The sequence below is a fragment of the Phyllostomus discolor genome, chromosome 13 (genome assembly GCF_004126475.2).
Source record: "Phyllostomus discolor isolate MPI-MPIP mPhyDis1 chromosome 13, mPhyDis1.pri.v3, whole genome shotgun sequence".
Taxonomy (NCBI): domain Eukaryota; kingdom Metazoa; phylum Chordata; class Mammalia; order Chiroptera; family Phyllostomidae; genus Phyllostomus; species Phyllostomus discolor.
In genome coordinates this window covers 2218426-2239810 of record NC_040915.2, presented here as the reverse complement: position 1 = coordinate 2239810, position 21385 = coordinate 2218426, and the positions used below count along the sequence as shown (strand labels likewise).

Genomic DNA, 21385 nt, shown 5'->3' with positions numbered 1-21385 from the left:
CCACTTGCGTACTCAGGGTCCACCCGCTGCGATCTTGCACTCCCCAGATGCCTTATGTACTCGCGGTTGCCTTATGTGCCCAACCCTCCCTTTTCTCCACTTCGCGACCCGAGCCCGGCTGCTCGTCTCCGCCCCTCCTACCGGTCTGGATGAATGGGTCTATTTCAACTTCTTGGCTGTCGGACTTCCGTTCAGATAAATTTTCTGTCAGTTCTGGGTGTTATTCTGCCTCTAAATTGTTGTTGTTCCAATCTTGGCTGTGTGTGGAGGTACGGTGTGTCCACCTATGCCTCCATCTTGCCTGGAAGTGCCGACATTTCTGTTTTTAAAAAAATCCCTGGTTATGGAGGGTTTCACCCTTCAAATGCCTACAATAGGGGAGGGCCATAGGTGGTCTCACCAGCCTTTGCTTCCCCCGCCCGTGACTGTCCAGATGTCTGGGGTTCCTCTTGAGGTGGCCAGGCAGGTGGCCAGGCGGTTGCTGCGGGACCTCCAGGACCCTGGGGCAGGGCTGAGGGTGGTCGGTGTGGGCCAGGCTCTGCCTCTGAAGCGCAGTAACTAGAATGCTGTCTTGTAAGGTTCTACAGGCGCTGCAGGGCCCCGGCTGTTCACCATCCACCTCATCGACGCGAACACGGACAACCTCCCAAAGGCCCACACCTGGTAAGGACGCCATGGGGCGTGCCCGTCCGTACGACTCTCTCACCTGCTTCTGACTGTAGCGCTGCGTCCCAGGTACAGCTGGCGGCCATGGCACCAGGGTCCACAGGGACAAGCATTTGGCAGCGTGTCATACCTGAAGGTTGTCAACAGTCTCTCCCGTGAAACCGGGTTCATCCCCGGCCGTGTGTGCACACGTCGGGAAAACTGTAGCCTCTGAGTGGGTCTTACTGGTCTTCCCTTTGTCTGACCTTCCTGGGCCCTGAGGTCCCTCTGGGCTTTGCCCACAGCAGATGGGCCTTGGCTGTTGACAAATGCATCCTCCCTAAGTTTCAAGCTAAATAATATTTGTGGTGGGTTGTTTCCTTTGTGGTTTAAAAATCAAAAGAACAGTTGCCTCTGGGTCCCGAGAACCAGCCCCACGTGTTGTCACCGCCTCGTTCCGTGTGGGAGGCCCCTGACCGGGCGCCGACTGGGCTTCCACACGTGGAGTCGGCTGTTGGCCCGGGACTGGGAAGACGCCAAGTGCCGCCCCGCGCAGGCGAGGTGGCCGGGTGCCGGGTGTGCGCACTACACTGCCCTCCGCTGCCCTCCACTCCCTCGGCATGGTAGTACACGCAGTGAAGTGGGGATGAGAAGCTCTTGAAAAAAGGCTGCGACACCGTTTTGCCCGACCTTGTTTTGACAAAAGCCATCCTTGCTTGCATACCCTTGAGAAATTTAGTAGGCCACTCTGTGTCCCCTGGGTCGTGATGGTTTTGTGTTTTTCAACTTGTTGAAATAATCACTCTTAGAGGTGTCTTTTTCTTTTCACAAGCATTGGGAATGGATTTCCCCATGGGAGCATCGAGTTGGAAGTTTAAGATTCATTTCACCTATCAGAGGCTTGACCTTTTTTATAGACTTGCAGGGAATTTTCCAGACTGCCCTGTTCTGGTCTCAGGTCAAGTCACACAGGAACAGACAGGTGCTCAGTGAAGTGTCCATGGTGACTGACTGCCCGCCGGTCTGGGTTGTGCTCATTTGCAAAGTCAGTGTTCCTGGTGCTCAGCCGTTTTTCCCAAAGACCAAAAGGGAGCAAAACAAATTAGAGCTTTGTCCTAACATCCCCAGTAAACAGTAATTTGGTTCTCAAGATCTCAAGATTTATTTTGCTGTGTGTTGATTTAAAAATCTTTGCATTAGAAGCAGAAAAGTACAGGGGTGGTGGGTGTCTACTCACCTCTCCCTACCTCTCACACCTCAGAAATAGAGTTGAGAGGATCCCCCTACCCTTCACCCCTCCCCCTGCGGGCACACTAGCACGGATGCACATGGGCACACACGCACACCGGCATGCACGTGCACACGGCTGGCTGGTGGCCAAGAATGCTCTGCTCCTGCCTGCCCTTGTCCTTGAAGCAGGTCCCAGGGCCGGACTGCCCCCAGCAGTGACTCTCACTCTTTGCTCCCATTCCAGCTTTAACCGGATCGACATTCCGCCCTATGAGTCTTACGAGAAGCTCTACGAGAAGCTGTTGGTAGCGGTGGAGGAGACCTGTGGGTTTGCTGTGGAGTGAAGAGCAACCAAAGGCAACAGATTCTAGCTCACGACCACCAGACCAAATGCCTGTCGCCTTCCGCGCACCTCCTGCGAAGCGGGCCAAGGCACTGGATTCTCTCTAACCTGAGGGAAAGGGTCGTCGCCCCCCTTTGTGTTTGGGGGAGTGAAGGGGGCGGGGGGTCTTTGGTTGGTGGCACCCACCCATACTTTTCCTCCGTTGCCACAGCACTCCCACGCCCTTCCATCACCCATCCAGTCAGACACCGCCAGGTTTAGAAGGGCCCGGCCACACAGGGTGTCCTGCCGCGGCTGTGCCACGCGGCTCCCAGCGGGCCTGCTGCCCTGCGGTCTCCACGGGGCCGGGACCTGGGCCGCCCACAGAGGGTTTGCAGCTGGTCGCCATGCCAGGTGTCCTGTCTCAACACAGACCTTGGGCCTCTGCTCCAGTTCCGCTCAGTTCTGGTTTCACACCCCAGCAGCCCGCCCTGGTCGCAGATTAGCCGCTCCTGAAAAGGAGCCGTATGGTGCGCCCATACTGGAAGCTGCTGCAGCGGGGAGTGGGTCCTTTTCAAAAGTGAGGGAATTGGGGCAGCTCTAGCTGGAGGCCCTGGGTACTTCTTTTTAGGGTATCCCGGTTGAAAATTTTGTTCCGCATAAAGAAGAATGACCTTTCTCTTTTAAGAGTCCCTTTTACCACTTTATCTCTCCAGTTAGAAGTATTTTTCCAGTGGAAACACCACACAGTGGAGCTCCCGATCTGTGGCCACTGCTGCACCTGTTTGCGGAGAGGGCAGCTGGCTCGCTCGTATTCTAACAAACTATTAATGCGGAAATTTGCTAAGAGCTAAACTAATAAAACAAAATTCTGTTATTGCAGCTGCTGGCTTGGTGCAAACTAGCTTAAAAGGGAGATGGGGAACAGGTAGCCTGGATGACCGAAATCCACCCTGAGTCACTGGTTTAGGAGAAGCAGGGTGTGGTGTGAGCCTGATAGCGGGAGGAGGACCGTCCCGCCCCACCTTTCGGGGTTCCCAGTGTCAGGTGACAATGCCGACAGCTGCTGCTCCGTCTGCTTGCCCCAGTGTCTCCCTCTGGTGAGCCAGGCCACGGCGAGCTGAGGCCCTCCGTCTCGCACGCCAGCGCCCAGTGCACACGCACGTTCCAGCACTGTTCTAACGAGTGGCTTGGTACTCCAGACAAGGGACCTTCAGGGAGAAACGGTGGCAGCCACAGATGTTCCTGTCCAGTTCTTTGTTTTTGTTTAGGGGCAAGTGCAGGGTCACTTATTAGCGAGACATACCACTGTTGAAATACCGCTGATGATGCTTCTGAGGTCGGTGCTGCTGGTCCCCGCTGTGGGTCTGAGCTGGGTCTGGAAGGAGCTTTTGGCCATCTGCGTCAGTGCCCTTGTTACTGCCAATGCCTGCAGACAGGCTGGGTGCAAGGCACACTTACCTTCTGCACCCCGCTGTTTCCTTGCCTTGCCCCCGAAGCTGTCCATAGTCTGACGTGGGGGGCACACAGACCCTCTCTCTGGAACCCCCTACGTGGAGGTGGGTCCTATTTGGCGGATTCCACAGTTGCCAGAGAGCTGAGCCTCCGGGTTACCTGCCGGGTTTTAGGCAGAAGGGATGTGATTTGATGCAGAAGGCAAACTTAGTCCATTCACACATCAAGCCAAACCGTGGGCTTTGTCTTTCCAGAGGTGTGCTATGTTGCAGTGGGGCGCATCCTGTGTCGTTTGCTGTGACACTTTCCGAGGGTGTTCTAGAAACTGGCCCCAAAGATCTGTCCAGCCCCCCCTCGGAGTCTCCTCCTCTGAGAGAGACATGAATAACACAGACCTCCTGCCAGCAGGTCTGCTCTCACGTGCCCCAGGGAGGGTCTGATGGTGGAAGAGTCTCAGAAGTAGGAATGTTGCAGGTGACTCCTTTAGAAGGACCTTCCTGCTAGTAGGAGGAGCCGAGATGGCCCCTCAGCCTCCACACCTGCCAGCCCTGTGTTGCTCCCGCATCAGATGTCCCCTCAGCAAGACGCACAGGGTCACGTCCTGGCTCCTCCAGGAGCTGCCTAGGACACGAGGCGCCTGTCCTTCTGTGAGGCCCGGGCCTCTGTTTTTTTACTTACACTTGCACATGGGCAGCTCAGCTGCTGTGTTACCAAGGAGCCTCAAAGAGGAGAACCTTCCAGCGCTCCCGTTTACTCTTGCCAAACAGGCCTCTGTCAGCGGCACTGTACATCTGGAACCTTAAATATTGCCGGTTGTTTGGGCCTTTTGAACTACCCCAAAGAATAGTGTAGCAAGTAGTTGGTAACTGCTTCCCCTGACCCCTCTGGGTCTGCGGGAACCCCATCGACTCGAGCTCCCCTCTGTGTTACCCTTCTCTCTCAGTAATCCCAGCCGGCCACCCTGTCCCCGCCCCGCTCTGCCCGGATGCTTCAGGCCCCACCCTTCAGGCTCGCCCCCACTGGCGGTCAGCAGCCGACCCTCAGGGATGACCACCGGTCTGCCAGCGCTGTAGGTAGGAGGAGCGGAGGGGCTGTGTGCGGGGCCAGTAACTGCCTGCCCGCCGGAACTGTGGCCCCTGAGCCCGCTCGGCCTCGCGGTCCAAATCCAGGTTGGCGGTCTCAAACCCGTGCCATCAGGAGGGGCCTGGTGCAGAGGGAAGGTCCGCCCACCCCGTCTGCAGCCAGGCACACACAGTGTGGATTTTTTAGATTTGTTTATTTTTGTTTCTCAACCACTTTATAATGTGTTTTTTAATTTATTTTGTAATGTCTTGTTTTTAAGTATTGCTGCTATCCTTGTTATTCTTCCCACTGTTTTTATTGCCGATTTATTTTGTGAAAGTTGTACACTAATGTTCTGTTTGATGTCAAAATCGAAAGTATTTAAAGAAATACTAGTTCTATTTAATGTGGCTGTGGAGCCGGCTGGAAATACAGAACCAGCGGCGATCGTGCGGCAGGCTGGGCCCAGAGGCCAGGTTCACTTTGTTACATATGCAATAAACTCACAACTTTACGTTTTCGGCATCTGTGGTTTTGCTGTGGAAATGAGATTCCAATTTCTCGACGGTGCCACGAGAAAGGAAATCAGTGGTGGGAGACACTGGCCAGGGCCTTGTAAGGAGACGGACGAACACAGGGACAGAACTGCAGGGGAAACTGAGGCAAGCAGGCCTCCCACGAACACTTCCCGGCCAGCAAACATGGGCCCGAGGGCGTTCCCGACCTGTCGGCTTCTCCTTCACACACCGGCCACAGCGCTTGGTTTGGGTTTTTACTTTTCTTTTTAGTGTATTTTATCACGATGAGTTATACACGCTGTCTGTCAGTTAAACCTGAAGTCAGTGCTCGTTATGTCCGGAGGCATTGGGTACACTTCACGGTGTCGCGTAGCCGTCACCACAGTCTGTTCCCTGTGTGTCTTCTGGAACTGCAACCTTGCCTATTAACCAGTGACTCCTGTCCCTCGCCTCCGCCCCCACCCCCCAGAACTCCCTGCCCAGGCTTTGGTGGCCTCTGTCCTGCTTTCTGGCCATGCCTTTGCCTGCTCTTCACATGGATCCTTCTGTGTCATTTCATGTGGCACAGTATTTCCAAGGTCCACTGTGTGGATCGTGTTCACCCCTTTGATGGCTGAGTAGCACTGCAGGAGCACGCCACGCCTTGTTCGTCCATCCATTTAGTGAACGCTCGGTGTGACAGTTAGTTGTATGTGACAGCTTGACTGGCCGAGGTACCCAGGAAAGATATGAAAGACTAGGATCTTAAGTCTCTGATTTCTGTCAGCAGTGACTTGTAGTTTTCAGTGTATTAAGTCCTTTGCCTCCTTGGCTAAGTGTATTCCTGAGAACTGTCTTTTTGGTGCTATTTTAAACAGCTGTTGTAATTTCCCTTTTGGATTGTTCGTTGTGAGTGTATAGAAATATGCTGTGGTTTGTCCAGTTTGTAGCCTTCAGCTCTGCTGATGTTGTTTACTGATTGTGAAGGAGTTGGTGTATTCTCTGGGGTTTTCTACCTGTCGACAGGTCGTGTTGTCCACAGACAGATCATTTTATTGCTTCCTCTCCGAACCGGGGGGTGCCTTCCGTTCTCTCTTGCCCGGCTGCCTGGCTTGGCCTTGAGCGCTGTGCTGAACAGAAGTAGCGAGGCGGGCATCTTCGTCTTGTTCCGGATCTTGAAGAAGCAGCTTTCAGTCTCTCACCATTGCAGTAGTTGCTGTGGGATTTTTCATATATGGCTGTTACTATATTTCTTCTGTTCCCAGCTTGTTGGGTGTTTCCTTTGGGAAAAAGCGTGAATTTTGTTGGATGGTTTTGTTGCCTCCATCGAGATGGTTGTGTGGTTTTTCCCTTCTTTGGTTGCATTACACCGACTGATTCTCTTTGTGCTGAGTGATCCTTGCATTCTGGGAACAAATGCTGCTTTGTCACAATATATAATCCTTTTCCTGGGCTGTTGGATTCAATTTGCTAATATTTTGTTGGAGATTTTGCATCAGTATTTGTGAGTGATATTAACCTGTAGTTTCCTTGCAGTGTCTTTGGCCTCACAGAATGAATTAGGAATCTTCCTTCTGCTTCACATTTTCGTAAGAGTTTGAGAAGGACGAGTGTTAATTCTTCTTTAAATGATTAGTGGGATTCACTTTGTTGGCAGGTTTCTGGTTCCTGGTTCAATCTCCGTACTAGTTACAGGTCTATTCAGATTTTCTGTTTCTTCATGATTCAGTCTTGGTAAGTTGGGTGTTTTAGAAGCTTGTCCTTTTGTTGGCATACAATTGTATCTGATTGTATAGTACAGTTGGCCCTCGAACAGCATAGGTCTGAGCTGCATGGGTCCACTTACTGAATGAAAACCCCGGATTTTATTTGATAAGTGTATTGGAAATTTTTTCGAGGTTCCCTGACTGCTGTGAAGCGGTTGTGTCGGTTAATCTCACAGGCCGCCCTGGAGCCGTCATATCACTGCTCGCTGTCGGTGCGTGGGTCAGCGTGCCTGCAGGTGAGTCTGAGTGGCTCTTCTCATATCACTTCTTCATCTCTGATGACTGATGCTGATAGTGCCTGCAGCACCTGCGGTGTTTCATAGGACAGTACTGACGTCATTACTGATCGTTCCTCTTGTGAGTGGACAGTCAGTTCACAGTACCAGTAAGTGCAGTGTAGTGCTGTAAATGAGTTTCCCTTCATAATTATCTTAACAACATTTTCTTTTATCTAGCTTAGTTGTTTCTTTTTAGGATGGTATTTATTTACTTTTAGAGAAAGGGGAAGGGAGGGAGAAAGACAGGGAGAGAAACACTGATGCGTGAGAACTACATAGATTGGTTGCCTCTCATACGCCCCCAACTGGGAACCTGGCCCACAACTCAGGCATGTGCCCCGACTGGGAATTGAACTGGTGATCTTTTGGTTTGCAGGCTGGCACTCACTCCACTGAGCCACACCAGCTAGGGCCTAGCTTATTTTTTTTATAAGAATACAATATATATAATACATATGCAAAGTATGTGTTAATTGGCCATTTGTGTTGTTGGTAAAACTTCCAGTCAAAAGTAGGCTATTAGTAGTTAAGTTTTTCAGGAGTCAAAAGTTATACATAGATTTTCAACTACATGGGACTTGGCACCCCTCACCTCTGCGTTGTTCGGGGTCAACTGTGCGCTCATAATCCTTTTTATTTCTGCAACACTTACAACACTGTCCCCTCTTTTCTGATTTTATCTTTTATTCTTTTTAGCTAAAGATCTGTCATTAAGTTGATGTTTTTAAAGAACCAACTCTTGGCCTCAATGGTTTCTCTATTATTTTTCTATTCTTTATTTATTTCTGCTATGATATTATTACTCTCCACTGCTAGCTCAGGGATTTAGTGTTTTCTTTTTTTTCTAGTTACTTAAGGTATAAAGTCGGTTTTCACTTTGAGACCTACCTTCTTTTTTTAATGTAAGCACTTACACTGTCATTTCCTTCTCGGTGCTGCTTTTGGTTTTGGTATGCTGCAGTTGCACTGCCATTTATCTCAAGAGATTTTCTAATTTCCTTTGTGTTGCTTAATTTCCAGTTAATATTTGTGAGTTGTCTTTTCATGACTGATGTCCAGTTTCCTTCCATCGTGATAAGAAAAATACTTTGTATGGTTTCAGTCTTTTAAAATTTGTCAAGACTTGTTTTACAGCTCAGCATGCCCCATCGGGAAGCTGGTCCTGTGCCCCCAAGGAGGACGCGGGTGACGCTGTGGCTGGAGGAGTGTTCCGTGTGCATGTGTGCGTGCGTGTGTGTGTGTGTGTGTGTGTGTGTTAGATCCCGTTGCTCTGCACGGCGCAAGTCCTCTCTTCCGTCCCATTCTGCCCCAGTGGTTCTGCCCCGCTGCCGGTGGGGTGCTGGGGTCTCCCCCTGGGGCCGTGAACCTGTTTTGCCTTTCAGTTTTCCAGTGGTTGCTGGGGGTCTCTTTGAATTGATTTTCATTGGATTGTGAGTTTCTTCAATTTGTATGTCCATTTTTTTTGTTTAGCATTCCTTGCAAGGCAGGCCTGTTGGTAATGAGCTCCCTCAGCTTTTCTGTATTGTTTCTCCCTCCTTTTCAAAGGACAGTTTTGCTAGATATAGAATTCCATATTCTTTCATTGATCTGAGTAGACCAGCCACTGCTTTCTGGCCTCCAAGGTGTCTGATGAAGAGGTTGCTGGTAATCTTCCTGAGGATTCCTCGTATGTGACAAGTCTGTCTTGCTGCTTTTCAAGAATCTCTCTGTTTTCCTTTTGACTGTCGGATTATAATGTGTCTTGGTGTGTCCATGGGCCTCTTCTACTTGCAGTTGGTTGAACTTTCTGGATTTGTAGTTTCGTGTCTTTTACAAAATTTGAGAAGTTTTCATTCATTATTTCTTCAGATACTCTTTCTGCCCATCTCTCTCCCGCCTCGCTTCCCCTCCTGGGAGTCCCACAATGCACATGTTTGCTGAGTGGGGTCCCCGGGGTCCCTGTGGTTCTGTTCACCCCTTCAGTCCTCTTCTCAGTGTTTCAGCTGCCTTTAAGTTCACTGTTTCTTTCTTCTGCCTGCTCACGCATGCTCTGGAACTCCTTTAAGGAGTTTCTGTGTTGGTTGTTGTACGAGGTGTTCTCTTCCTGTCCCTGCCGTGTCCTCCCTCAGTCCTCCGAGCAGCTCACCCAGCAAGCCTGCTGTCTGCACTTCCTCAGCGACCAGTTCTTGTGACTTTTTGTTGAAAAGTGAATACCCGAGTCTTATAATGTAGCTCTGGAAATCAGATTCTCCCCAGACGTTTTGTTTGTTCAATTGTTAAAAGTGTCTCTGCTCAACCCAAGGCAGAAGCCTGCGGCCTTCTCGGGTCTTCCCTGCACCTGTCTGTGTCCCTGGGCGCCAGAGTGGCTTCCCGCACCCGCCCCTGATGGGGGACTGCATGAACACACATACAACCTCCCGTTTCTCGAAGCTCGAGGCTCCGGCCCAGTTGCAGTTGGTGCTGTGCTCCAGGGCTGATGAGGTGCATCAGGTGCTGGCCAGACTGCGCTTTCCCAGGGCTGAACCAGGGAAGGAGCACCCCCACCCCCGAGTCCTTCAGTTGTTGGCAGGATTCGTTTTCTCGTGGGTTTGTGACCGAAGGTCCTGGCCTCCCAGGAGTTTTGGGCTGGAAGCCACCTTCTGTCCACAGAAGCTGTCTATGCAGTTGCTTTTGACTATCCCAATTCCTAAATGTTTGGTTCCCCAGAGGGGGAGAGCATAGGACAAGCTGAGGCTGTTCTTTCAGCCCTCTGTGGGCCTCTCCCGCTGGTGTGGTGGGCAGGGGTGGGGGGAGCAGCAGAGGCTGCCCAGCTGTGTCTGCACCTCCCGGGTCCAGAGCAGTGATCGGAATGCAGAACCTGATAGCTGGAGGACGGGGTCCTTCCTTTCTACCCTGGCTCCAGCAGGTCATGCCAGGGACACAGGCGCGGCAGCAGCCACAGGCCAGGCTGGGGCACGGGCAGCTGCTCTGCTCCGAAAGTGGGAATGGACCGAATCAGCCCATTCACCAGCCACGTTTCCCCTGAGAAGTTGCAAGCATTCGCACAGGCTCTGAAGTTCCAAAATAATTACATCGGGTTCTGCAACTCTGATTTCTGTTTAAGCAGAGACAGATTCTTGCTGCTTCCCATCCCTCGGTGGCCTTGCTGTCACTTTGGTCACCTCTGTCTCCATCCGGTCACAGCATGTCCTGGGCTCGGCTCGGTGCAGGGACACAGAGTTCCAGGTCGGGCTCCTTGGGGCTTTTCCACTACCAAAGCCACCGTCTTTCACATTTTCGAACAGGTCATACGCCTGCCCACATCCCCTCAGCTGACCTGCCTGCCATCTCGATGACTGTGTAAATGCCTGGTCTGTTGGAATGTTCTGGTTTGTTCCGTTGTCCTCTCCTCCACCGACGCGAACACGTGCTCCCTCAGGCAGCCGTGTCAGCGGCTCACTGGTCGCCCGCGTTCGCCCCGGTGGCCAGAGGCAGACGCGTGTGCACACTCAGGTGTCTCCTTGTCGGTGCCTGGGGGGTCTGGGCGGCCTCGCTGGGGTTGAGTCCTGGCTTGGTAATGTGAGCTCTCACATGCTGCCTCACCTGTGCCTCAGTTTCCTCGTTTGTAAAATGGGGGCAAGAGCACCTCTCTCCCCGGGCACTGTAGCACTTACACGTGTGCTTGTGTGAAGTGCTCAGAGCAGCGTGGACACGGGAGGGCCTTCGTCATGGCCATCCTGTCCTGGCTGTCCTGTCCTGGTGGCGCATCTGAGGGAAACAGTGCCCCTTCCCACGGGAGGGTCCAACCTTCTGCCCCTCACGCCCCTCGGGGCTCCTCTGCATAGAGTGGGGCCGCAGCAGCCTCCCCAGGGAAAAGCAGGAAACCCAGCCTGCCCGGCAGGGTGCTGGGCAGGTGCTTCTGGAACCAGAGTCTCCAAGGTCGTCATCTGGGGCTCTGTGCAGAGACGTGCCCCAGTCGTCCAATCATGACCTCCCTGCAGACGGGGCAGGATTAGGAGGTATTAAAACAGTCCTGAGTTCGAACCCAGCTCCAGTCTACAGCCCTGTGACCTTCGCAGGGAGGATTCCTTGACTCTTGAGTTTCCATTTCCTTATCTAAGAGAAGGTCATGGATGATTCTCAAAAACACTGGCAACAGAATCTGATGAGATGGTCTCGTGTTTTGAGGCCTGGTGGGCCGAGGGGGCCTGCTGGGCCCTGGGGGTGCATGGTCCTTGGTCTGGGTGGGGGTGAGTGAGGGGCCAGGCGAAGGGCCCACCCTCAGAGCCTCGGCCTGAGAGGAGAGCCCTCCTGAGGGATGTCTGCCCTCCCTCCCGGCTCCCTCACAGGGTTGGGGACCCTACTCCCAGCTTCCGACCGTCTCACACCCTAGACAGAGGGGCAGCATCTGCATCCCCATGTTGTCCATTAGTCTCCCCCGACCCAGTTCTTTGATAAAAGCTTTTCAGTTTTCTGTGCAGGACCACGTGAGCTCCCCAGCCACCGTGCCCCCTGCTCTTGTGAGCTGCCACCCCTGAGCCCTCCCTTCGGGGGAGCACCGACCCGGAGCCCCCACCATAGCCAGTGGGCCCGAGGTGCCCTTTGAGCAAGGGGCCGTCTGCATGGAGGGTGGGCCAGACTCAGGCCCACCATGTACCCACACTTCCCCCTGTCTGGGCTCCCTTGTCCCTCTGTGGCCCCCTCCAGCCCACTCCTCACGAAGCCACCATGTGGAGCTGGTGAAGATGTGAGGCCACCACAGGGCGCCCAAGGCCCGCAGCGGCACCACGGAGAAGACACAGGCAGTGGGAACTGGGACCTGCAGGGACAGCTTCTCTGGGAAGTGCAGAGCCCTCAGAAGGTGAGCTGGAGGGGTTTTCTAAAGAAACTGACAGGTGTGGCTGAGTTAGGTTTGGTATTTTGTGCATACAGTGCACACTTCTTGGCCCAAATTGTTGGAAAAATAAGGATGTGCGCTATACATGGGTAGTGCTCATTCTGTGTCTCCTCCTTGTCTGTGAGGAGAGACCGATCTGCGTCTTTTTCTCTGCCCTGCCCAGGAACTTTTCCAACCAGCTCCTCCTCTGTGGTCCTTGCACCGGGTGTTTCTGGACATAGCGGGTGGCCTGCCTTTGGCCTAGAGTTTCTGATAGCAGATGTGCATCCAGAGACTGAATTTCTACTCCAGAACTCTCTTCTTGCCCCCTCCTCCCTCTCCCCTCCCCTTCTGCCCCCACTTTCTCCTCTTTGCCCTCCGCCCTCCCTCTTGCCTCTTCCCCCCCTCCCCCACGCTCTTCCTTCTCCCCCTCCTTGAGATTTCTGTCCTTCGTTCTTTATTGTGATTCCACTGGAGCTTGGACATTCTTTGGCCTGACAGTGAAACCTGATGCACCTTTCCGACTCTGCTCAGTGGTGGTGGCCGGGGTGGCGGTTGTGTCGTCATCCAGGGGCATGCTGGAAACCTCGCATGAGGCTGTTCTACCAGCAGTCATTTCTAATGTAGGGCAGCTGTCCCCAACTTTTTTGGCACCAGGGACCAGTTTTGTGGAAAGCAATTTTTCCAGGACTGGGGACCCAGGGGGTTGGTTCTGGGATGATACAAGCACATTGCATTCAAGCCCACTTCCTGCTGTGCGGCCCATTTCCTGACAGGCTGGGACCAGTACCAGTCGGTGGCCCAGATGTTGGGGACCCCTGACTTAGGGGAAGGACACACATGTATATGTCAGCTGCTTGGAGACAGGAAAAAGGAATGTGAATCATTGTTTCCGCCAGTATCCTTCATCTCCCTTCTGTCCCTGGCCGTATGAGTCCTAATATTGGCTGCCTGCTTTCTTGACCTGTTTCTGGCCCATATTGCCAACACTGAGGGCAGCCGCGGTGGGCCTGTGGGGTGGCTCATCTGGAGTCTGTCCCCACCTCTGAATCGGGTGGTCTGGCTGGGGACCCTGGTTTCAAAGGAGAACACTAATTCTGTGCCCCAGCATACTGTTCGTTGTCTTAGTACAGTGTTCGTGCGCATGCTTCCTTCTTGATTTGTCTTTCCCATTTTTTTTAAGCGTCTTGCTCGAACCGGGATCACAGTGACTGCGAGGGAGGCTGTTCTGCTGCAGCTGGTGGCTGGAAAAGGCCACCCAGAACTCAGGGACACACGGGATCTGATTAAGGTGAGCGCTCCAGCGTCGGTCTGCTTTCCGCAGTGCAGGACGTCCGACGGACTGGTGGGCTGGCGTGCTGTCCAGCGTCTGGTGACTGGACTGTACCCAGACAAGCTCTTGTCCCGACTAGGATTAAAGTGTTAAGTCAAAATTGGGTCTTTCTTGGCACTTCTTAAAACTTAACCAGTTAGAACATTTGGGTTACAAATGTCAAAAGCTTCAGGTGCTGCTGTTTTTATTTTTGTTAATGTGCTTTTATTTATTAAAAAGGTTACAGCAGAGGTGCCTGTTTTGTCTATACTGTATGCATCACTCTGTCCAAAGTGCGTGCTTGTGACGTTTTCTTAAATCATGCGCCGTACGGAGGGAGATGGATCGAAGATGGTTTGACTTCTGCAGTATGTAAGGTGCACGCGAGTGTGGGTGCAGTGCTTTTCACTCTGCAGGATGATGGAAAAAGGGTTATGACATGAGAGTTTAAAAACAGCCCGGCCGGGTGGGGCTGGTCGGTTGAAAACAAGGCTCTGGTTCTTGTTGCTTCTCCCCTCCCAAGGCGGCCCCCTGGCGCACCGAGTGCGTCGAGGTGCTCTAGCCTGAGCAAATGACATTGAGTAATAACATCTCTTTCTTGATTATGCTAATTTCCATATTCTGGTTGCCATCACCAATTCTGTTAAAGTTCTCTTTTTCAGCTGACACTTTTACCTAGAAAGACTCATCGGGTCACTGCTTGTTTTCATTTTACACCAATGGGGTGATTTGCGACGCCACATAATTGCTGCAGGGTTGTTTCAAAACCTTTGAAGTATTATCGTAGCCCTCTATTGCTGTAGCACCTCTACAGCCGTCTTGACTATCTTCTAATATGCGCAAGATTTAGCAACAAGATAAAGGCTGGATAAAATGTACTTTCAAAACATATTTTTGTTTGATGCTTTCTCTACCCACCTTCCAATTATTGTTAATGCAAAAGACATTAGTGATGATTTGGTAGTATTAATTTTGTAGTCATGGCTACCTTGCACTAAATTTATTTTCATTAAACACTTATTAGGGGATTTTAGAGCAGCTTTTAAAATATTGTGTGAAATATGGAACGTTGCTGTCTTTTGCGTTAATGAGATAAAATGTATGACGGGAATGAAACCATCTTGTCCTGCACGTCACGGCTCTGAGTAGTGTTCCAGGATTCTAAGATTTGCTGGAAGGTGTGACATGTTTGACGTTTCTAATCTTTTAACTCGGAATTTTCGAAGAAGGGAAGTCCTTTGCGGTGGGGTAAATGGCTTCATTGAACCGCCTTCTTCGCCACGTAAGAGCCGTAGAAACGCGCATCCTGTTGTCCGTGGTAAGGGGCAGCAGCCTAGCATTCTCCTTGTGGATTTGGTTGCATGTCTTTCGCCAGCAAACTGGTGTGTCGAAGGAGAATCAGAGGTGGCTCCACATTTTAAAGTAGCTTTTAATTAATTTAACCTAGTGCTTCTCAAACTTGAATATGCGTGCTCATCACCTGGGGATCTTGTTAAAAGGCTGACTCTGTTCCGTGGGTCTGGGGTGGGCCTGGCGTTTTGTGTCTCTGAACCGAGGCCAGTTCCCACGAGTTCTTCCCAGAAGAGACCACACTGTGAGTAACGAGGACTTAACTAGCAACTGCTGTTCCCCTTCACCGCACCCGGGCCCTTCATTTCTCATGAACTAGCACCGCAGCGAATGAAGCCTTTTTTTTTTTTCACAGCCGGAACCCGACTCTGTAACCGTGAATTAATTTCCTATGGCTCTCATACAAACGAGCACAAACTTAGTGGCTTAAAACAAGGCAACTTTATTGCCTTACAGTTCTGCAGGCGGGAAGTCTGGCGTGGGTGCTCTGGGCTGAAATCCGTCTTTCCCACTGGACTGCAGGCTCCCTGAAAGCAGGACTGGGCATTTTCTCTGGTCATGCTGGGAATGTGCTTGAGAACCTACTAAGTGCTAAAATTGTGCTGTGTGTTGAGGATACAGAGATGCCCCTGGGAAACACACAGTCGGGTGGACATTCAGATACATCGGAACCTCTCGGCGAATGTCAGATCAGACCGTCACTTCCCCCAGCGGGCTCCAGAGTCTTCAGCTGTAAAAAATGAGACACCATCTTGTGTTATTTAGGAAAGAATATCATAATCTTTATAAAGTATTTAGCAGCGTGTCCACTCTCAACACTTCCCAAAACCTAATCCCACAGGGCAGGTTTCTGACAGTTCACTTTAGTCGTGTTTATCAAGGATTTTGTCTCCCTTTTAAAAAATTTTACCCAAACTAGTGCTCGCTTCGGCAGCACATGGACCGAAACTGGAACGATCCAGAGAAGATTAGCGCGGCCCCTGCACGAGGATGACATTCATTCGGGAAGCATTCCATATTTTTGTGACCAAACAACAATAAAATAATTTTAAAAAATGAAAAATATTTTTTACCTAAACTAAAGCAGTTAAAAAAATATGAACTAGTTGCATTCCTTTCAACCATATAAATAGAAAAATAACCATGTTCCCCTATGCAGATGACGTGGCTTACCATACAGGGTGAGAGTGCCCCCTAGAGGCTGAATAATACTCCCTAGTGTGAAAAATAATCCCCCGCCCCTGCTAGAACAAATGAAGCAATTCAACTGAACGTTGCGTTTGCGCAGCTTTGCGCGGGTGCTGGAATGCTAATTTGTGTGGATGAGCCTGCAGTCAGACACACTGTACAGTTCACACCAAGGTTCTTTGGTCACAGGGCCCAGTAGGTCACACACATGTTATTCAAGTTTAAGAGGCTAATTTATCTGAGCCGAGTGCTGCAGTTTGCAATCTTCCTATCAGAGCAGAACACAAAAAGAAAAGCTAACACCTCTGGGGTACTTTGGGGTAAACGGATACCACTTGTCCAGGAGAAACAATATGCGCAAATGCTCTGGCCAATCAGAGGGCGAGAAGGATCCATGCTGGCACACAGGGCAGGTAGTGTCAGAACCTGCACCCGGAACTCTGCGGCGCCCCCTTTGGGCACCCTGTGGGAATAATGCTTTCAACATGGCTTCATCCAGGGCGGCTCAGATCTGGTGTTTTCTTGTTTATCTTCCGTATACTCGTAAGTCTTCATTTACAGTAAAGTAAGGAAAATTCCTGTGTGGAGCAAGCAATAGAAAAGATGAGCACTCATTGCTTCTTGCTTACAAAAATGTAAATGTAGCCCTGGCTGGGCAGCTTGGTCGGTTGGGCGTAGTCCTGTACACCAAAAGGTTGGGGTTTGATCCCAGTCAGGACACATACCTAGGTTGCAAGTTTGATCCGTCAGCTCGCTTCGATGTTCTTCTCTCTCTCTCCCTTCCTCTCTCTAAAATCAATTAAACAACAACAACAATATCCTCTGGTGAGGGTTAAAAAAAAAGTAAACTAATAATGCTCCTAGACCTAGTGTGGTGATCACTCTGTAAGCTGTGTAAACATTTAGTCACTGTTGTACACCTTGAAACTAATATCACATTGTGTGTCAACTATAATTGAAAAATAAATGTAAAAAGTCACCAATGCAATATGTTGCGCTTTGATGCAAAATGCCGTGCAGGCTGTCCCAGCGTGGGGGCGGGTGTTCGTGCTGCAGCCGGGAGGCTGGGCTGTTCTGGTCTGGGCGCACACAGGCTGAGTGTTAAGAGGATTGTGTACCTGAGACGCAGTGTCAGGTGTTTCTATAAAGCATTAAAACTCTAAAGGCAGAGATCTTCATTCTTAGCTGTTTTTAAAATGTGTTTTTTGTGTGTGTGTGTTACAGTGTCAAATTAGCAACAAGAGAAATATTGCGACCTTCCCAAAATGTAAATTTATACATTAGGAAATTATTTTTGCATTAGCATGCTTCCAATTTTCAGCTGACAAGACCCATATGCTATTTGACATAAATTCGTGAGAGGATTTTCAACTCCTCACATGGGTTCTTTATTCAGGCATGGGCTGGCCCGTTCCTATTCCGCTCCTCCTCTGCACCCGCAAGCTGCGGAGCCCGGATGGGGAAGTCGCAGGGTGGGGGAGGAAGCGAGAGCCGCGGCCGTGCAGCCCCACTGCTCTGCTGGGAGTTCTGCTCTCGGACCTGCCCGCTGGTATCGGATTGTCTCCCTCCCTTTATTGTGGACACCCAGCCCGAAATCTGGAACTGGGCTGCCTAGGGCTAGTTTTTCTTTCTCCTGGCTGGGTTCTGTCTCCTGCCGTTCTTCTTTCTGCAGAGTCATTATTTCAGCATCGATTTTATGTGTGTATTTTTTACATGTTAGATGGATTCTGAGGATACGAAGGTATAATAGGGAATGGCCCTGCTGGAAGGACCTGCTTGAGGGAAATCCGACGCGTCACCCCCAGAGCAAAGTGCCCCGATTCCTGCTGGGAGTGAGCAGTGTCACGTGTGGTAAAGACTTAGTTTTTCACTCAGAGCAGAAACAAAATTCTTCATTTTAGGTGTTCAGAAATATGTTACAACTTTTAAAAAATGGAGTTAGAGACTGTATCGGTATAGGAAATGTGAGGAAACACCATACATTTAATCGGATCAGCACTTTTGGCAAAGCCAAAACTCAACAATGCATTTTTCTCCCTCCAGCGAATTCTAGTGTAGTTCTGTGAGTTCAGATTACTGAAAACAAAGAAACGTCCTCTTTCAACAAAACTTAGGAGTAATTTTTCTGAGCAAATTCTTTAAATTTTACAAAAGAATTAGTGCGTATACATTATTTCAGCTAAATATTAGAACGGAAGTGAATTTTCACTGTACTGGATTGGACTGACTTTTCAGGTCATTTGAAAAGGCAGATGGGTGGATTCTTTCTGCTCTTTAAAAATAAATTGCTGCTGAGTTCACTGCATTCTCATGCTGGCTAGTGTTACTGTCAACTTTAAGGACAGTCATCTATAACACCAGTTGTTTTATGTGAACTTTTTTATTTTGAATGAATTTTAGATTTACAGAAACACTGCGAAGATATAGTACTGTTTCCCCTATTAACTTCTTACACGACCACCAGACTTTTGTTGGAATAAGAAACCAGCCCTGCCAACTAATGCCCGACCTGACTCGCGAGGCCCCAGCTTCCGGCGGCCGTGCGGTCCCTGCGCCTGGTTCCAGTGCAGGTCGCCGCGGCTCTTCTCCTCGGCGCCTCCCTCCCCTGCTCTGGCAGCAGCGGTCTCTCAGTCTTTCCTTCTCATCGTCGTCAGTGACCATGGAAGTTTGGAGCACTGGTCGGGCGTTTTGGAGAACGTGCCGTGAGTTCCTCTTATGCTGGGATTTTGAGAAGTGGGGACACGCTACGGAAGTAAAGGGCACACAACCCAGAACGTTGGGGTCCGTGACGTCGGGGACATCCCTGATGGCGTCGACTTCCAGCACTGGTCCAGGCGTCTTTCCGGCTTTGCTCTGTCAAGCGACTGCTCTTCTCCAGTGCGTACGCAGTTCTTCGGAAACCTGTCCCTAAACCCAGCCCACACTCACTGTCCAGTAGGTGGTTGGTGGAGTTGTTAAAGGCCCGCCAGGGTCACCACCCCCGGGTGTATGTTCTCCGTCTAATCCTTTTCACTCGGGCTTGTGAATCTGCTGGGACGGTGACGGGTGGCGGGACAGCCACTGCTGTGTGTGGGCGGTGGGTATGACTCTGTGAGGCTCGGGGAGAGGCTCCCAGTGGAACTGAAAACGTGACCCCAGTGTCGTGAGAGGGCCCCGTGGCTCTGGCCCAAGAGTGGCCTCTTGGAACTGAGAGATTTTAGTTAATTTGTTTTACAGCCATAGAGAATGAATTCAAGAAATTATAGGAAGTAAACACAGATAATTAAGATAAGCAAACTTACATCCTTTGCTATCCACATTGTCTTTTATGCCTTATCTATAGATGAATTCTAAATGTAGGAAAACAGTAAATAAATCATTATGGTCATAAATATATTCTGCACAGTTTAAATGTGTGCCAGGAACCCACCCGAGTCGAACAAATTTTCCGTCTTTCTCCTGCTCCAGTGCCCAGAAACCATGGCACACTTCAGTTTGCTGTAGATTTAGTTTTTGATAAATAGCATTTTATTTTAAAAATCCTTCATTTATTTCTAGTAAAAAGAAGACAGGCCCGAGTCCCCTTGAACACTTATTTCTGCTTACTGAATGGAATCACTGCGTCCTTTATTTGGAGGCGGACTTTGTAGAGTCGGTTGATTTCTATGCCAGTTTGGGCAGTTCGAGGTCTCGGCCTGATGCACACGCACCAGCCTGGGGTGCAGCGCGGTCTAAGGCCTCTCTGGGGTGCTTATTAACTCTTTAAGAAGTCCTCTTTGTTCCTGAGTTTTTTGTTGACAATGGTCAGTTCCATCTGTTGGTCGTATTTTCTTTGCTGCTGGTTACCTTACATGGCCAATTGTCAGTGCTTGCTTTCTCACGTTGAAGAGTAAGGAGCTGTGTTGGTTATACCGAGGACTCCGTATGGGCCTCTGATGCTGTGTGTGCACTCACTCTCCGCCGAATGAGAAGGCTGTCGGAATCTCTTGCTCCTTTTATTTCTCTGAGTCTTCTTGACCATGTGGTCAGAGGCAGAGCGCTGCCTTGTAAGGTCGGAGGTCCCCCGAGTCCTGGAAGAGGCCTTCTTCTGGGGTGGTCACACCGCACAAGTATTGTCGCTGTCTCCGGGCAGCTCTTCACGCTGTTTTTAGAAGAGGTTAAGTGTGCTTTATGACGGGAAGAGGGAGGTAAGCACTGTGTGGAGGCTGTGTACAGGGTGTGTGTGTGGGGGGGGGGCATGAGCACGCACACGCGTAGGTGTATTTGCCAGTGTGTGTACTCTGCAGAGAGACATTAGATAGAAACTACTGTGTTCGCTCCCTTCTCTTCTGTGCTCTGTGCCCACCTGCACTGAGCCTGGTCCATCTGGGGTTGTACTGGGGAGGGGCTGGCCTTCTCCTGCAGCCGGACTCCCTCCTGGTCTTCTCGTGAGCAGATTTCCATGCCCACTCCTATGTCCTCAGTTCACGCCACCGATAGGCTCTCCAGCTTTAAGTGCAAGCTGGATAATGACACCATTTTACTCTAGGTTGATTAATGTCAGTGAGTTAAGTTCCTGCAGCATCTCTTTGGCATTATAGACAGTGAGTGAAAATGCCCGTATTCAAGGATCGGCTATACTCTCAGACTGCCAGAAAACGTAGTCTCTCCTTCCCAAATGACCAGCTACAAATCTCTTTGCTCTTGCAGGTATCTTCACGTCTCAGTTCCTTGTGTCCTGCGTTCCAGGAAAGAGGAAGGGGACAGGTGCAGGCGCACACCTTTGGAGGGGGGCTCAGGCGCTCCCTCTCTATCCTCGCTCTCCTCCGCTGGCCTGAGGCTCCCCGGTCCTTCTCCCGCTCCACCCGCCGGCAGCAGAGGCCTGCACAGCACACCTCAGGGGAGTGGTGGCAGGGGCAGATTCCAGGTTCCACACTTGGCTCTGGGCCTGTCTGATGGATCGCTTCCGGAGAGTTGTTGAACGTGTGCACCTCAGCCAGGACCCAGTCAAGAAGAGCACTGCTGTCCACTTCACAGAGCCATCTGAGAATGACTGTATTTTTCACGGCCACCGTGCTTCCAAAACTGTCTTCTGACTTCAAAGTAACCTCTGTCATAAAAACCATAAGCAGACGCAGAGAAATGCCAGCAGGCAGAGGGAAGTTGCATCTAGTCCAGTGTCCCATCAGCACATCTTGGAAGCTCTTCGTCATCCTCACTGGGGAGCGGTGCCCGACCTGCATGCAGGATGCTGGGCCCAGGGGCCGGCCAGGGAGGGGAGCAGCAACAGTAAAGTTCAGAGTCCCGCCCCTTGGGAGGGCTCATCCTCAGTGTCGATTTCACTGCGGTTTCCTTTTTTCACGATCCTCTGACTAAACGAGAACTTGATGAATCATTGCATAATTAAACACCCATGAAACAGCAGGGATGCACACTCCGGGCTCTAACAGGCGAGACGTGTTTCTGCTTTACTTGGTCGGTGGGGGAA

General features: G+C 50.8%; 1 protein-coding gene, 1 long non-coding RNA gene and 1 other non-coding gene across 5 annotated transcripts in view; all 3 read left to right on the top strand.

Annotated features, from left to right (window-relative positions):
- SMURF1 (SMAD specific E3 ubiquitin protein ligase 1) overlaps positions 1 to 5239 on the top strand; it is a 103614-nt gene extending 98375 nt beyond the window's left edge. For 2 of the 3 annotated variants that reach the window (XM_036014455.1, XM_036014453.1), the window contains 2 exons: positions 579 to 663; positions 2120 to 5239. In XM_036014455.1, coding sequence (XP_035870348.1) covers positions 579 to 663; positions 2120 to 2219 — 185 coding nt within the window. In that variant the 3' untranslated portion in view covers positions 2220 to 5239. The remainder of the gene's footprint in view (positions 1 to 578; positions 664 to 2119) is intronic. The other variant, XM_036014454.1, reaches the window with a different exon arrangement.
- Positions 5240 to 11403: 6164 nt separating this feature from the next.
- On the top strand, positions 11404 to 14421 carry LOC118497924. The gene is made up of 2 exons (XR_004900439.1): positions 11404 to 12074; positions 13273 to 14421. It is a non-coding gene; the product is annotated as an uncharacterized LOC118497924 (long non-coding RNA).
- A 1248-nt stretch (positions 14422 to 15669) lies between these two features.
- Positions 15670 to 15774, top strand: LOC114510533. Its single transcript, XR_003685693.1, has one exon. It is a non-coding gene; the product is annotated as a U6 spliceosomal RNA (small nuclear RNA).
- The last annotated feature ends 5611 nt before the right edge of the window (positions 15775 to 21385 follow it).